Source organism: Scylla paramamosain, chromosome 24, assembly GCF_035594125.1.
Source record: "Scylla paramamosain isolate STU-SP2022 chromosome 24, ASM3559412v1, whole genome shotgun sequence".
Lineage (NCBI taxonomy): Eukaryota > Metazoa > Arthropoda > Malacostraca > Decapoda > Portunidae > Scylla > Scylla paramamosain.
Window position 1 is genome coordinate 5635001 of NC_087174.1, and position 17500 is coordinate 5652500.

At 43.1% G+C, this 17500-nt stretch overlaps 1 protein-coding gene across 10 annotated transcripts in view; it reads right to left on the minus strand.

Annotated features, from left to right (window-relative positions):
* Nucleotides 1–17500, minus strand: part of LOC135112632 (uncharacterized) — a 93436-nt gene that overhangs the window by 36724 nt on the left and 39212 nt on the right. For 8 of the 10 annotated variants that reach the window (XM_064027204.1, XM_064027206.1, XM_064027205.1 and 5 more), the window contains one exon: nucleotides 3339–3531. The exons of 1 other annotated variant lie outside the window; for it this stretch is intronic. In XM_064027204.1, coding sequence (XP_063883274.1) covers nucleotides 3339–3531 — 193 coding nt within the window. Of the gene's footprint in view, nucleotides 1–3338; nucleotides 3541–17500 lie in introns of all 10 variants that reach the window. One more of the 10 variants, XM_064027210.1, reaches the window with a different exon arrangement.

Sequence of the window (17500 nt, forward strand, 5' to 3'; positions counted from 1 at the left end):
GCTTTGTGACACAGTGAGAGAGAGAGAGAGAGAGAGAGAGAGAGAGAGAGAGAGAGAGAGAGAGAGAGAGAGAGAGAGAGAGAGAGAGAGAGAGAGACATATTGACAAACAAAACACAAAGACAGAGGAACAAAGAGATATAGACGAACATTTTAAAGCAACCATAGAATATATAAACACTTTAAGACAATGATGTATGAGTCCGCTGATTGCTATATTACCAGTATTTCCAGCTAATGTAAGCATCACTGGTGTCTATGTGCCAAGGAAGACGCCACTGAGTGAGGTGAGAGGGGAGGTGGGAGAGATGAGGGAGAGGTAAGTGATGGGCTGCAAGGGGATAAGGAAACAAGGAATATGGGAGGAAAGTGAAGTATAATCTCCTTTGGGAGGAAAATAATAGAAACCTCTCTGTTTTGAGGCTCTCAGCAATATTTTTCCCTCTCCCTTGTGTGTGTGTGTGTGTGTGTGTGTGTGTACACGTGGCGTTGTATCCACTAATATACTGGCTATTCTTGTGTCCGCGGAAAAACATACGTTAAAAATACGGAGCTTCTGAGCAATGCTTCCTGAGACGAGGAGGGAATCAGGTCGTGGGAGAGACGAACCCTTTGCCGGAAAGAAAAGAATCATCATCCCAAAACAACAAGCTTAAGAAAATAATCAGGAAAAAAAGAAAAAAAAAACTAATCTTGGTTGTTTATGCATGCTAGAAATTTCAAGATTTTCACGAAGTATAAATGTATGATGCAAAGTTAATAAAAAAAATTACATGGCAGGACATAATACACCATTTTAGTCGTGCATGCAAAACAGAGAGAGAGAGAGAGAGAGAGAGAGAGAGAGAGAGAGAGAGAGAGAGAGAGAGAGAGAGAGAGAGAGAGAGAGAGAGAGAGAGAGAGAGAGAGAGAGAGAGAGAGAGAGAGAGAGAGAGAGAGAGAGAGAGAGAGAGAGAGAGAGAGACAAAGATATCAAAATACACGTACAAAATCAATCATGTACAAGCAGTAGTAGCGGTTCATAAAGCATTCAAAAAGGGAGAGTAGTGTGCAGACCAGAGTGACGCAGCGGTGGCGGCGCGTCGGAGGAGGCAAGTCTGGCGCAAAACTTCTAGACCTCATGTGTGTTACGGCGGTAAAACTTTCTCTTGGTCAGGGTTTGGTCTCGCGGGAAGCAACAAATCTGCCACCGCATGTTGTGCCTCGCAGCATCGGGTTGTGGGGGCAAAGTGAACATTTACAGAAGCGGTTTTCAGTTTTATACATTCAAGACCTGGCTAGCTTTTGAGATGTCAGTGCTCGCCTTTGGTCCCTCCTCTTCGTGAGTCTCAAGAAAATGTTTCCTAAAGCGGGGCACAAGCCTCTTCCTTCCCATTTTATCTCAGCGGCGTCCACGTTTCCTTTGCGCTGCCTCCCTACCTTTGCCTAACAATGAAAGAGGAATGAGGGAGGCAAGAGGGGCTGTGAGGGAGAGCGCCTAAGAAGCTTAACTCTCGCGCAGCTGGGTTGGGAGGCAGAGCAGCCCCCTTGTAAGTACACTGCAGAGACGAGGAATGGCGAAACACAGATTTTCAGAGCTTGCTTTTTTGTGTCTCATAAAACATCTTCTCATGCAAACTCCAGCCTCGCACTGACACGATTCACGGGCGCGGGTCTCAGGCTTACTTTTCTTTGTCTCTCAGCGAACAATAACGGAAAATATCCCGTTGAAATAGAAAAAAAAAATCCTGTTTGAAGGGACATGAGGAAGAGAGAGAGGGGGTATAAAATGCTTGCTAGGCTGCTGAACCTTCCAACTCTGTACTAGACAAGTAAGTCATGTTGCTAATTCCTGGTACTTGTTCTTTACTCATTATGCAACACCTAGGAGAGGTCATAAGAAAAATAACACAGTATTAATATTTCCAGACCTGTTAATTAAATGGCTGCTTGTAAATAATGATTCCAGTGACCTATACGTGACTGACTGATTTAAATAACCAAGATAAGTATTGAACCCAGAGTTGCCAGGCGTGCTGGCCCGTCATGCGTACCACTGGCCACTACCGGTGCAGCCTCTCTAAGATATTAATGTAGCAAGAGACTAATGATAATAAACACGCCTCTATCCTTCCTTATTATGGTCTGAGCTGGTCTGGTCTGAGTCTCCTGTGTATCAATATGAGATTATACGTCGTGATCTCATTCTTTCATTAAAATTGTAGGACGATGAGATGTGTATCAGATTTTAAATAAATAAATATGCCATCGAATTAATCATGAAATACGTAAATACGCGGACAAATACAAGAAAACAAAGTAAAACAATTAATACAAATAGTAAAAACGGGTTAATTAAAAAATACTAAACTGGCTTTACTACAATCGAGATTCTCTCCTTTACCTTTATTTATAAAAGAGAACACACCTTTGATTTTTCTCCCTACTAGTGTGAATGCTTAAACACGTCAGCATGTGGAAAAAGCTTTGATGACGCAACTAACGCTGTAGTTCATTAATGAATATGGGAATACTACATGGTCAGAAAAAAAAGTAAAACAACTAATGCATAAGCAAAAAGGTAAAGGAAAAGAAATGTCTTTACTACATTTGAGATTCCCTCTGTTACCTTTAAGCATAAAACAAAGACCTTTGATTTTTTTTTTCTCCCTCTTGCACGTCTGTAGCGAGACCCAAGCCTTAGTCTCCGTGTAAATGATTAAAAATGTCAGCATATGGAATGAACCTCTGACGCAACCCTTCTCCAGAGGCTTCTATTGTTTCTCTGATCTCGATGACCAAGTTGATCAAATTACGCAATATAAAACTATGAATTCGATTTCTGTCTGAACCTGTTCATAATCCAATAAATTATGTTTAATTACATCATATAAACAATTCACGAATGTGCTTATCACCCCGCCAGTAATCAGATCCACGTGGGCATTAGCGCTGCGCTTCAAAGTGAATCCTGCACCACCATATTAAACCATCACAACCTTCATGCAAAAAATTCATCGCTTTATGAGGTTAAAAACTTAAACTAGCATTAAAAAAATATATATCCATAACTCACTGATTACATGAAAATTCATGGTTATCCTTGAACCTGTACAGTCAAGAAGGGTAATATTCTCTCATTTCCAGTGTGCATTACTCCCTCTGATTTCCAAAGAGTAAGTTACCTCGCTCTGTAAGGAGACTGAGCAGACGAGAAGACTTAAGGTTATGGGAGAGCATTAAACACATTGGAAGTGAATGTATTATGTTACTCAACTTCTAGCACCGACTGTACCATGTAATATTAATGGTTGAACTTTAAAACATGTTACTGGCCCCATTCCGCCTAACGTGATTTACCTCGTGTTGTAATTGACGAGTATGACACCGGCGGCAGCACCTCGTGGGGTCCCCAGCTGCCTCTCCCTCTCTCCCTCCGCCCGCCTGATATCCATACAAGGCTGCCTGCGCCAAACCTACTGCAGTCTCTTTCAGCCAAACTGCAGGGCCGTTCTCTTGGCTCCTTACAGGCTGGTGGCAAGTGAGTCGTCTCCTGTAAAGACTTTAGTTGTTGTGTTAATGTCCACCACACACACACACACACACACACACACACACACACACACACACACATACTTCTTGGTCTGACGAAATCCAACTCATTGTACCATTTTCACCATATACTGAGCTAAATAATAAAGAAAAAGAGGTGCAGAGAGCAGAAAAAAAGAGGGATAGAAGACCATTACCTTGTTTTGCGATTAATCCCTACGGTTTAGAACACATGATTCCAAAAGAAGCCGGAACAAAAAAAAAAAATCGGGTCTACTCCTGTCAGTCCCTTTACGAAGCACATAGACCCACATCCATCTATCATCCCTATCCATAAACTTCTCATTCTCTTTTATTTTCTTTACTACTATGACGCTCTTTGACACTGGAAACGCTGATAGAGATGATTTGCATGGACTCAATAAGAGAAGTTACATCAATCTTTTCCTATGCAATAACACTTTTAACAGACACAAAATTAGAAAGTTATAATTGAATGTGCGAAAAATGTCTAGCGATGAAAGGACTAAGAACTTGCAAACAACCTAACCTAACCTAACAGCAGTCAAAGAGTTCAAGTTCCTTGTTATGATCTTTTCGTTACTTGCGCTTATAGAGAACTACTGACACTGAATCGCGGGTGGTAAAAGTTAATAAGCAACAGTTATTACTCTCGATTTCTTGTATGTCATTCCATTTGTACACTTCCTAGCACATGCATTACTGGAGTGCAGGCAATGCGTTTCTTTTTTCCGCGTCATTTCGGTAAAACAGACACTGCAATGCATTGAGTGTTTCGCCGTATCGTAAGAATACATTTACTCCCCCACCATGTAAATGCGGCCTATTTCGTTAGATTAAATCTCCTAATGCGCATTAACCTTCCTGCCTCTCCCCACGCCTCGCGCGCGCGCGTGCACACACACACACACACACACACACACACACACACACACACACACACACACACACACACACACACACTACTCTATGCAGATTAACGCGCCAACTGGATTAAAAAGTACAATAATGTTGTTTGCCAGTGTGATATTTACTATTCCGCGTCTCTCACAATGCATTGGTTGCGGCAGCACTTCCTGCGTGGCATGAACACCTGGGCTTTGCGCTTGCCTGGATAACGCGAACACGTAAAGACCGTGAACATTGTGTATAAAAATTGATAAGATAGAAAATTAAAAGATATGTTGTGAAAACTCAAAACATAGCTAAAGAAAAAATAAATAAAGTGTAAAATAAAGAAACAAAAATAAAGTGAAAATACTTGAAATGAATTATAAGAAGCTAAATATAATTTAAAAAATAAATAATTGAAGAAATCAGAAAACTCGAATGGAACAACTTCACAGAAAACTACAATAAAAAAAAAAACAAGAACAGGAAATAAATCAGGAAAATGTGGAAACTGTTGTTTGTTTTGTAACCGTAAACTGTAAAATATTGTAAACTAATTATAATTCTTTTATAACCGTAAACTGTAAAATATTGTAAACTAATTAAAAGAAACCAAATAAGAAACTGTAAAAAAAGTAAAACAACTTCAAACAAAACTACAATGAAGAGAAAAAAAGCTAAAGAAATTTAATAAAATGTAGATACTTTACTTTTATAACCATCAACTGTAAAACATTGTAAACTAATTATATGAAAACAAATGACAAATTGTACAAAGAGAACAAAAAATCAGATGCTGTAAAATAGGAAGCGTGGTTTTCCAGTGTGACATTTTTCTCGTGGTGGACCGTCTCCCACACCCTCGCGGCATTTACTCTCTCGAATTACCTTTGTTGTTGTTGTCGTCTTAACTTTCTTCGTTTCGTGAACTTTTCATTTTCCTCTTCAGAGTTCGAGTTCATTTTCTATGCATTGGACGTGAGTCAGATAAGTGGACTGGATTTTTCTTCTCTTTCTTAATTATTTCTTTCCATTACGTGGAAATATATTCGTTCTTCTCAATAAAATGATTTTTTGGATATTTTATTCTTCATTCAAGTTTTCATTGAGTTCTATTTCTTTTTTACGATTGCAATCTAAAGCGTAATTATCACACGTATACACTTAGAGGAAAAAAGAAAGGAAGGGAAAGAAAAACATTAATCATGCACTTTTTTCCGAGTTTCTAAAGAAATCATGGAGATTTTATGATGAGACTAAATAAAAGAGCCTTCCATATCACTAAATACATGAAAAAAAAACATTTAACATTTTTCTAACTGCAATAATATAAAAAACACATTTATAATATATATATATATTTTTTTCGTGCAACTTAGCGCTCTTCATCCGGTGCTTAATGGGAGAGGTGTAGCAAACTCAGTATCTTTACAATTCAAATAAAATTATGAAAACTCTCTACTAATTCAGCTTGGCGCGATTCCTAGGACGGAAACACTGAAAGACGCAAAACCAACATCAGAATTCTTGTCCTGGAAAACATCGCCTACAGTTTTGATGTAAGTTCAAACTAATGCAACGGCGAGGGTCTTCAAATAGAAAGGAATGGAGGCAAAACTTCCCGTGCCACACACACACACACACACACACACACACACACACACACACACACGTGCTAGAAATCTCACATTCATAGGGTATCAGTGGCGACGGTAAAGACACACCATCTGTTCATCTTTCCTTTCAAAGTCTGACATTTACCACTTAGAGGAAACTTTTCACACATAACTGTCGAACTTTCTCTCTCTCTCTCTCTCTCTCTCTCTCTCTCTCTCTCTCTCTCTCTCTCTCTCTCTCACCTCCAGGAAACTTAATCGAGCAGATGCTACCTGACAGTCACTCCCATCTTTATATTTCATTGTCTTTCGTTTTGAAGGATTCTTTTACTTTTCTTTTCCGATCACTGTTCTTCCTGCTCCCCTCCTTCCTTCCCTCTCACCGCCGCTCCCTCCAAACCTTCAAGGCGACACTTTTCATGTCAGTTATGTGTTTTTCTTTTATCTCACCTTTTGTTTAAGTCCACCGGAATGTCAAGCCACGAACAAAGACACACACACACAAACACACACACACACACACACACACACACACACACACACACACACACAAAGGCATGCCAGAGACCATGATACTTTACAAAATTACGTGAAGAATTTATAGAAATGCCACAAAAAAATCTAGACAAATCTAACTGTTACGGATCCTCGTATAATACAAAACAAGAATCACAGACGAAAAAAAAAATAAAAATAAAAATAATACAAATAAAAACCACTTCCTAAGTATATACCACACGTTTATCAGCCAATCCATGTGCGTACACCACCACCAGGAGGAGGTACGATAGCAAACCCACTACAAAGGTACGGTACATGGTATGGCAAGGGAACAAGACAATAGGGAAGAAGACCCGCACAGCTTATCGAGGAGACACAGGGAACGCCAACACAACACGTCATTTCACAGGTCGGGAATTGCACTAAGGGACAGAGACAGAGGAAGAAGAGGGAGAGAGAGAGAAAGACAGAGAGAAGAGAAGAGGCAGAGGTGTGCAAGGGGGTGTCCAGTGCGGCGGGAGCTGAAATAAACGACGAAGGGCTGCAGAAGGGCTGGGACTGTTCCTCTGAATTATGACAAGGCTGAGCGAGGGGAGAACGTGAAGTATTGGCACCTATTTCTCACACGGTCTGCAGGGAGAAGTTTATGAAATGGTCCTAATAGAGAAACTGAGAGATGCGACTGAACTCAGGACGCGGGAGAGGGCGAGGAAAAACAAGAGAGCGAGAGCGAGAGAGAGAGAGAGAGAGAGTGGGGAACGAAGGAAATAAGCTGTTGTTATTTTATACATATTTTTTTTTGTATTTTTTAGATTAAAATGATGAAAATAGTGGGAATGGACAGTGCAAATAAATCCAATCCATTAGATCATTAAATAATTAAATAAAACAAGTAAAAACACCAAACGCAATAAATACATCAACAATAAACAAATACATAACTGCTTATAACACGAAAAGACATCATACAACGGGATTAACAATATATATGAAGAACAGGATGTTTTTCTTTTTTTTCATTTTCCTTTTTTTCTTTGAAGCGGGTGATAAAAATTTGCGGGGACCAACGTAGTAGTAGTAGTAGTGGGGATAACTATACTAAAAAAGTGACTGAAAAGGAATGAAAGGAGACAAAGGGATCATTTCTGCTTCTTTTAAAAACAGGTGAGTGAAGAACGAGAACAATGATGGCAATATATTCAATGCTTTATACGTCAAAGCTGATCCTCGATGGCAATTCAATCATGCACACATTAGTTAATTAAGTATATACTGTAATGTACTTGCTCGACGGTTTCTTCTACGTACGGGGATGACGTGATGACAAATGATGCTTACCTGACCCAGCAGCGATAAACTGATTTGACTTTCTGGTAGCTGTTGTCCTTATTTATTGCTATTGATACCTCAGAAACACTGCAAGGGAAAGAAAGCAACCTCCTCTCCCCCTCCCCACACACACACACACACACACACACACACACACACACACACACACACAATCGATACCATCAGAACAGCCATAGTAAATTTATAAACAAGGCTTGCTAAACTTAATTACTGAATCAAACGTGCAGGGAGAACGAAATTCCTTGTGCTAAACGTAAAAGATTTCCAGCAAACACCAAAGAAGGAAACGTGCAAAGGAAAGCAAATATAAAAAAACGCGAGCGAGGAGGAGGAGGAGGAGAAGGAGGAGGAGGAGGAGGAGGGGGAGATGGTGGTGGTAGTAGAGGAGGTGGAGGACGATGGGAGGAGGGAGCAGGAGAAGGTATAAAGATGATGGGGAAAGAGAACGGGAAGAAAGTATGAGAAAAATATGATGAGGAAAGATGGGAAAGATATGAGGAAAATTTGGGAGGAAGAGGAGGAAGGAGGAGGAGGAGAAGAAGGAAGGAAGGAAAAGAAAACGTTAATATAAATTCTTGGGCGGAAATGACCACAAATGAGAAGAAAAGTTGGAGTTTGACCGCTGAGGAAATAAACAAAGGCTTCATTTATTACTGAAGTGAAGAAAAAAAAGAAAAAAAGGAGGGATCATTAGGACTTAAATTGGCTTGACGAGAGCTGTATATGTGTGTGTGTGTGTGTGTGTGTGTGTGTGTGTGTGTGTGTGTGTGTGTGTGTGTGTGTGTGTGTGTGTGTGTGTGTGTGTGTGTGTGTGTGTGTGTGTGTGTGTGTGTGTGTGTATATGTGTGTGTGTGTGTGTGTGGTGCAGTAGTAAGCCAAGGCATCTCTCAGCAAACTCTACCCTTTACAACATTGTGCAAAGAATATAAAGAAAAATCAACACATTACAAGGCGCCCATAACTGTCCTCTTCCCGCGCCAGCGTACATGATACAAACGCGTCATTTCCTACACCTGTCATGTCCGTGCAACCTTCCCTCCTCCCTCCCTGACCGCTGCCTCATATCTTATCAACTTCCGTATTCACCGTGGCCGCTCCTTCCTCCCTTCCCTGCCACCCATCCCACCACCCACTCACCCCCCTCGCTCTCTCTTTCCTCTCTTTCTCACTGGTTCTCACATTTCCTCACGAGAATTCCTCGCGCCACCATGTTATTCCCTAGCTCCCTCTTCCTCACTCTCACTCATGTCCCTCGATTCTCCCTCTCTCTGTCGTCCCTCCTCGTTCTTTCCTTTCCCCTTATTTCCTTTGCCTTCGCACGGTTCATTTCTCTTTCTTCCGTTCCTCCTGGCTCTTCGCTTTTCTGCCTTTCATTCTTTCGTCTGTGTCTCCTTTTATTTTCTTCGGTTAACCTTTGCCTTCCTTGCCTGCTCAGGCCTCTCCTCCTCCTCCTCCTCCTCCTCCTCCTCCTCCTCCAACTTCTTTTACCTCCAAGTGTATGAAACTTCGACTCCTGCTTTGAATATTGTCACGTTGATATTAAGAAAGACGAACTTTTATCTGAATATTCAAGCTCCTTTTATATGACGTAAGTGCGAGAAATATTGAGTGACCGGGGTCCGTCTTGACTCGTGAGTGACGTGCAGACTTCACAGACACACGCGGACCGCCGGGAGACACGCAGTGAGTCGGGAGGCGCGCGGCGGACCTAAGGGACTGAAGAAAGTGAAGGACACAAGGCACCAGCGGGATTTGGGAACGTGGGAATTGGAGAGAGCGCGAAGGACTGGGGCAGGGTGGGGACGTGTGTACTGAGGCGCGTCTTAAACTTGACCTTCCGCAAGTGTCACTCGTTTTTCTCCAAGGACTCTGCTTCCACTGACTTCAAAGGCGTCTCCTTCAAGGTGGCGCGGGGGAGGGGAAGGGAGGGGAGGGGAGTGTTGCAGGACTCCGCTAAGGTGCCACAAAGACCCGGAGCAAGAATGGGGGAAGGTGGATCGGGTGCGGCAGCCTCGGCTTAATAACTTGAGGAACTATCAAGGGATTATCTCATGATGAAGGTGCCACACGCCAGCACTGCACAAAGTCTGCCTTGATCCCGTGCCTGACTTTTCTTTATTGTCACATTTTCTAATTGGAGTTTTTTTTTTCCTCGAAACTGCACGGCAACAAATTCACGCGAAAACTTGCAATAGATCTGCAACGACACGCCATTTATGCTCCGGCTGGCGCCCCGCGGTGGGTGAGTCGAGGAGAAAATTTGTTTACATTCCTCTTGGAGTCTTCAGGGGAGGTGAACACTCCCAGGCTGCCTCCGCCGCTCATCCTTGACCACTGCCCGGCCATTAGCAGGCAGCTCGGCGGACAGGCTGCATATGATTGCACTGGGAGCTCACCCATTAATTTACCCAACATTCTTGTCTCTCATCAAGTTCTAGTGGAACTTCGGGTTAGTGCGGCAGGAATGCACGCGCTTTAATTCCACTAATAGTTTTCACCGAAAAATTTCGGATCATAATTTTAGCTTCTCAGGCAACGAAGGAACATCCGTCATAATAAGGCTCGGCAAGTTATCTTTTCAAGGGAAAATCCAACGTTTTTCGAGCTAAATCCAAACAGTGAAGTCACGTAAAGGAACGCCGGGCGAGCACGTCAGACGATGGGATCTTCACTCCTACCGACACAAAGGATCTTCCGCCCCGCCACAGAGGGACCTGCACTGCACCACCCGCAGGCGCCCCACAAAGTGCTTCTTGGGGCTTCATTTCCTCGGGGAGCACAAGGCGGCGGCCCTCACTGTGTAGCGTGAAGACAAGGCACCAGCGGCCTTTCGCTCAGCACCAACACGACATCCACTCCCCAGGCCTTAACATATGGCGGGAAGTGTGATAAGTGGACAGGCCGCCACACCTCAGCCTGCACACAGTCATTACACCACAGATCTTTCAGACTGATGGCTTTCCTACTCAGAGGTCTGTCACCAATAGTAAGAAAAAAATGTTTTCAGCGATACTAAGTGCAAGGCTTCATTAGTCGTCCTCGTTGTTGAATGCCAAGGTGAATGCGATCCTGTTCATCACTTCTCCCAATACTGTCATCATCATTATCGTCATACTTATCGCCACGCCATTCAGGAACACATCGATGTAATAAGTGAAGAAATTAACGTGCTGGTTGCTAGTGGCAGGGAGGTATTGGCTCACCGTGATAAACACAACACTACCGCCACACATGACACTCGTCCAGATCCGCGAGACCACACCCTCAGTCTCGTGTCAGCCACAGAAGAGCAGCCACGCCATGTCATGTGTTTTGGCTGGCGGTTTCGAGTCCTCCACGACCTCTTTCAGCCGCGAGATGCCGGTGCTTGCTGATCTAAGACTGAGGAACTGCATATGAGACCGCCGTGGTGGTTGTCTGGCGAGGCGACGACACAGAGGAGGCAACGAGGATCGACCGCCACTGCCGCTACTGGGGGCGTCGCGTGGTGGAGGTGACGTCATGCACGAGGTCCTATGGTGCTCTCACAGTCACATGGACCCACCGCGCCTCACAGAACTAGAATAACGCCGTTTCAGGGAGCGGGGAAGCTCTGATTCGGACCGTTTTTGGCACCAGTCAGCGGCGGTGGGCGGACAGGGCGGGTACGGACAAGGGGAGTTGGCGGCGAGGGACAGTCTTGTGTCAGGCCGATGATGGAAGCTCGGTTTATGGAATCATGCAATATGCGAGGCGAAGAGTGCAACGTTTATGGCAAGGGGAGGAATCTTGCAAGGGAGAAGTGGACCTCATCTCCCTCCTGATGACCATGCGTTATTAAGTCGGACATTCCATTACAAAGAGTGATGTCAAGTCATTTCTCAGGTGTCGCCAAGCATTAGGAAACCAGGGGTGATATACTGCACGACAAATGAAAATACTTGGCACGGGAAATCTTGCAATATATAAGCCAAGGAGAGGACATATTGATCGGTATTCTCATGGAGGCCGTGAGAAGCCAGGCGCGGATAATCGGGTCAGCGGCTCAGTGGCTCACAGGTGGAAAGTATCGCGCCCACACTGGGTCACCATCCATCGCCAAGCCGCTTTTATCGATCGGGAAAGACTAACCAACAATTATACTATGTCCCCTCCTCTCCTTTCTTTTCTTCTCCTCCTCCTCTCACTATTACTAATGCTATTACACACACACACACACACACACACACACACACAAAGCGCACGAAAACCATACACTACAAAAAATTCCTATTATATTGACTGAAAAGTCGCAAGAAAAATATTTGCATGTCAATAACAAAATGTGCCTGCCAGTGTGCATTTGTTGATTGAGAGTGTGTGTGTGTGTGTGTGTGTGTGTGTGTGTGTGTGTGTGTGTGTGTGTGTGTGTGTGTGTGTGTGTGTGTGTGTGTGTGTGCGTGTGTGTGTGCATGAGCACGCGTGTCCTTCCTGATGACATCCATAACAAAAGCGTGGAAGGTTTCTTTAGATACACACACACGTGAATGTAAGAAAGGACAAGACGTATCTCGCTACATTGTATTCCCTCCCTCGTCCAACACACACTGAGGAATTCCTGATTTGTCGGTGTGAATTTTCCCAGCGATCTTTAGAACGAATAACTTGCGCCACCCTCCCCCCCCCCAAAAAAAAAAAAAAAAAAATGCCTACGTGAAGCAATAAATCAATGAACAAAAAGTGGAAATATTTTTTTATAACATGAACAGCTTCTTAATTAAGGGAGTTTATATTCCACTTTACTCTTTTCGCCCTCACTTTTCTCTTGAAGTATCTCTAAATCCTTCTCTATTATCTACTCTTTCGTCCTTTCGTCTCCTTCTCTCATACCTGTCTGTCTATCCCTCTAACATTTTTTTTCTTTAACTAAAGGAGTTTACATTCCACCTTACTCTTTTTCGTTCTCATTTCTCCTTTTCTCTTTTAACTACCTCTAAATTCATCGTTATTATCTACTCCTATCTTCTCTACTTCTCTCCTGTCCATCCATCCCTCCAGCATTCCCTCTCCTCATGCCTGTCCATCCTTCCAGCCTTTCCTCCCCTCATACCTATCCATCCATTCCTCCAGCCTTTCCTCTTCTCATACCTGTCCATCCATCCATCCTGCCTTTTTTCTCTTCCTTAATATCCTCGGAGGCTCAGCGCGCGGCCACCTGTCCAACGCTGGAAGACTGAGTGGCTTCTGCTGTTCCTACACACTCCATTTCACCTCGACAGAACAAGCGGACGTGTAACTCCACTTAGTCAAAGCGAGTGGAAGCTTCGCATGAAACAGGACTGAAAATTACCCACCAAAGTTCGTTCACTCATTTCCTCTCGTCAACTTCAGTTTTGCATTTTTTTTTTTATCTTGAAAGTATCCAATGTTGTTTTGCTATTTCCCTCTCTGTCTCTGTCTGTCCTGTCTGTCTGTCTGTCTGTCTGTCTCATGCACGCTGATATTTATTAATCAAGAATTTTTTTAAACACAAGAAAGAACACACGCGGCAAACTTTCCTCTCCAAATATTTCCAACAGTAGATATCACTGGAAATGTTTATCCCGCGAGGATGAGTGTACTGGAATACCTTGGTTTTCCAGAGTCCAGCGACTGCTATTTTTACTTGCACTCCTGAGAGAGAGAGAGAGAGAGAGAGAGAGAGAATGTGTGTGTGTGTGTGTGTGTGTGTGTGTGTGTGTGTGTGTGTGTGTGTGTGTGTGTGTGTGTGTGTGTGTGTGTGTGTGTGTGTGTGTGTGTGTGTGTGTGTGTGTGTGTGTGTGTGTGTGTGTGTGTGTGTGTGTGTGTGTGTGTGTGTGTGTGTGTGTGTGTGTGTGTGTGTGTGTGTGTGTGTGTGTGTGTGTGTGTGTGTGTGTGTGTGTGTGTGTGTGTGTGTGTGTGTGTGTGTGTGTGTGTGTGTGTGTGTGTGTGTGTGTGTGTGTGTGTGTGTGTGTGTGTGTGTGTGTGTGTGTGTGTGTGTGTGTGTGTGTGTGTGTGTGTGTGTGTGTGTGTGTGTGTGTGTGTGTGTGTGTGTGTGTGTGTGTGTGTGTGTGTGTGTGTGTGTGTGTGTGTGTGTGTGTGTGTGTGTGTGTGTGTGTGTGTGTGTGTGTGTGTGTGTGTGTGTGTGTGTGTGTGTGTGTGTGTGTGTGTGTGTGTGTGTGTGTGTGTGTGTGTGTGTGTGTGTGTGTGTGTGTGTGTGTGTGTGTGTGTGTGTGTGTGTGTGTGTGTGTGTGTGTGTGTGTGTGTGTGTGTGTGTGTGTGTGTGTGTGTGTGTGTGTGTGTGTGTGTGTGTGTGTGTGTGTGTGTGTGTGTGTGTGTGTGTGTGTGTGTGTGTGTGTGTGTGTGTGTGTGTGTGTGTGTGTGTGTGTGTGTGTGTGTGTGTGTGTGTGTGTGTGTGTGTGTGTGTGTGTGTGTGTGTGTGTGTGTGTGTGTGTGTGTGTGTGTGTGTGTGTGTGTGTGTGTGTGTGTGTGTGTGTGTGTGTGTGTGTGTGTGTGTGTGTGTGTGTGTGTGTGTGTGTGTGTGTGTGTGTGTGTGTGTGTGTGTGTGTGTGTGTGTGTGTGTGTGTGTGTGTGTGTGTGTGTGTGTGTGTGTGTGTGTGTGTGTGTGTGTGTGTGTGTGTGTGTGTGTGTGTGTGTGTGTGTGTGTGTGTGTGTGTGTGTGTGTGTGTGTGTGTGTGTGTGTGTGTGTGTGTGTGTTTTCACATTGTGCAATTATAAAGCAAAAAAAGATAAAAAAAACATCTCTTCAAACCATTAACCAGTAAAGCCATCCACATTACTCGCTGTCTGTTGTCGCTGCTTCAAAATCAACTTAAACCTTCAATCAGATTCAGGATGATTACACGAACAAATTTTACTCAGTTCTCCACCAAACTTTCACTCAGTAATTTGTCCCGGCCAGGCTTGTCATTTCACACACACACACACACAGGATCCTAGACTGTGGCGGGAGAGAGGAAAGCCGCGTCGTTGTAATGAGAGACGGCAGAGACTCTTGAAATTTGAGTTAAATAAATACTGTAATTGAGCAGATAACTAATAGATACAAATAATAAACAGAGGATAACGTAAATGCCCTTATATTCATTGCTAATAAATAAAACTTTGCCTCTAGTCACCTAATGAAAGGGTTTTTCCGTCTCACTTCCCACCAATTACGAATCTCAGTACATGCACTTAAATCTAACTTTACCCAACTCATGTAAGTGATAAACAGAACAGGAACACCCTCAAATCCACTGGACATATCAATGTTTGCCTCCATAACCAACCAATGGGCGTGCTCTTCCGTCTCATCCCCCACTGCTTACGAGTCCGACACACATGTACTCGTATTAATCTAACCTAACCTAACTCATAAATACAAGTAATAAACAAACACCTTCAGAGCCACACTACATGCATAAAAGTCTACCTCCATTACCAACTAATGGGCGTGTTCTTTCGTCTCACCCACTAATTTCGAGTCACATTACATGAATACATATCAAACCTAACCTAATTCACTAATGTACGTAAGTAATAAAAAGACAACGCTTAAATACCTTCAGAGCCACAACACAGATAAGTTTGCCTCCATAACTAACCAATGGGCGTGTTCTTTCGTCCCATCTCCCACTAATTACATTCACGAGTCCATTAATATCTCCTGTTCATAATGGACATCGCCCACCCACAGCACCGCGAACTATACGAGAACCCCAGGAATGCCCGGCGGGTAGAGGAAAGGCGGCTCGTTGCTGCACAAACAAGGCGTGCTGGTCAAGGGTATATTGGGCGCCCCGAGCGTTGGTCTTACCGGGTAAACCAAGAGGAGGCAGAGAAAGAAGTAAAAAGGAAGCGCATTCGTAAGGAAATCCGTTTGATATCGCTTTGTAGTGCAATGCGAGTGCTGGATGAACGTGAATGGGGGAAAAATGAATGATTAATAACGGAAAGCAAATGCTGACACAGATCAAAGGATCGCAGAAATTAGCTTATGATAAAATGCTAAAAAAGAAAAAGAGATATATACAAACACGAAAAAAGAGATTAAAAAAAATACAGTGACATGAAAGACACAAGGGAAAGGGGCATTTTGCTCTATAAAAACATTGCCGACAAAAGCTTTACAACAGGATGAAAGGAATACGAAAGAGAGACACGAGAGGAGAAATGAGAGGAACGACCGAGGGAAGGAGACAAGGAAAGAGAAAGCGCAGGAAGGGAGACAAAGTAAAGGGAGATGATGCACACGACACACACAGACGACAGAAAGACAAACTGACTGACCGACGTGGGGGAAAATACGCCTTAAAAATACAGATCTAAACAATGGCAGCTGAACGGCAAAGAGAAAGGGAGTTGTGGGGATACAGAGAATAAGAGACTCGATCACGGGGGAGGTAAATAAACTAGATAGAATATAAAAGAAAAGCAGTGAGTTATGATTGGCCACTAATTGGTTTGTCATTGTACTTAGTAAATAAAAGGAAATAGACAAATGAAAGTGAAAGCAATACTGGAATATTTGCTTCGTGAAATTCGAGCCAATGAAGTGAATGAAAAGCAAAAAAAAAAAAAGAAATAAATAAAAATAAATAAATCAAGTATATCATTATTTTCTTAATTTACAAGACAAGCTAAAAAAAAAAAACTTTGGAGAATCCATGTTTATCGTATTATGAAAAACAAACTGGAAAAAATGGATGAAATAATTACAGAGAACGGGCGTTTGGGTGAGGCAAAATTATCATCATTATGTTTATGAGTTGTGTGGTCGCGTGAGTGCGTGTGTGCGAGCATGCGTGAGTGCGTGTGTGCGTGCATGAGTGAGTGTACTCCTGGATATTAAAACATGTAGAGTGAAGGATGAAACGGAGAGAGCGAGGAAGAAGAACTGAGGTGATGAAAAAGGAATGATGGCAATATTTCAGTGACATCGGTTATGCAGTGGTGGTATTATTATTGTTATTATTAGTTTGTTGTTGTTGTTGTACCAGTAGTAGTAGTAGTAGTAGTAGTAGTAGTAGCAATAGTAGCAATAACAGTAGCAGTAGTAATAATAGTAGTAGCAGCAACAGCAAAAAAACAGAAATGTATTGCTGATAGAGGCAGTGTGTTCATGATACTCGTTTAGTGACGTATGCCGTCCTGATGGTGGTAGTGGCGGTGGTGGTGGCAGCAGCGGACGGGATTACATGACAAAAGCAGTTGACATGGTGAAAAATTTAATTAACGAACATCTGCTATTACATTTGACTCGTGTGTTCTAACTGTGCCTTCGCTGCCGCTTGTTATGGACGCGAGGTGCATGTTTTCAATTCACTGACGGCTTTCTAGGGATCAGGGCTGCCCATTCTGGCTTCTCTCATCCCGCACTGTAAAAGTCTATTAAAGATGAAGTAATTTTGAACACGCACTGTACTGAGTGTGGTTATTTTTAATTTGTTATGTGATGGAGATAGCGCACACACAGGGAAAAGAATTGTGTTAGTGGTATTCTCTGCCTTTTGTTGAGAGAGAGAGAGAGAGAGAGAGAGAGAGAGAGAGAGAGAGAGAGAGAGAGAGAGAGAGAGAGAGGAGAGAGAGAGAGAGAGAGAGAGAGAGAGAGAG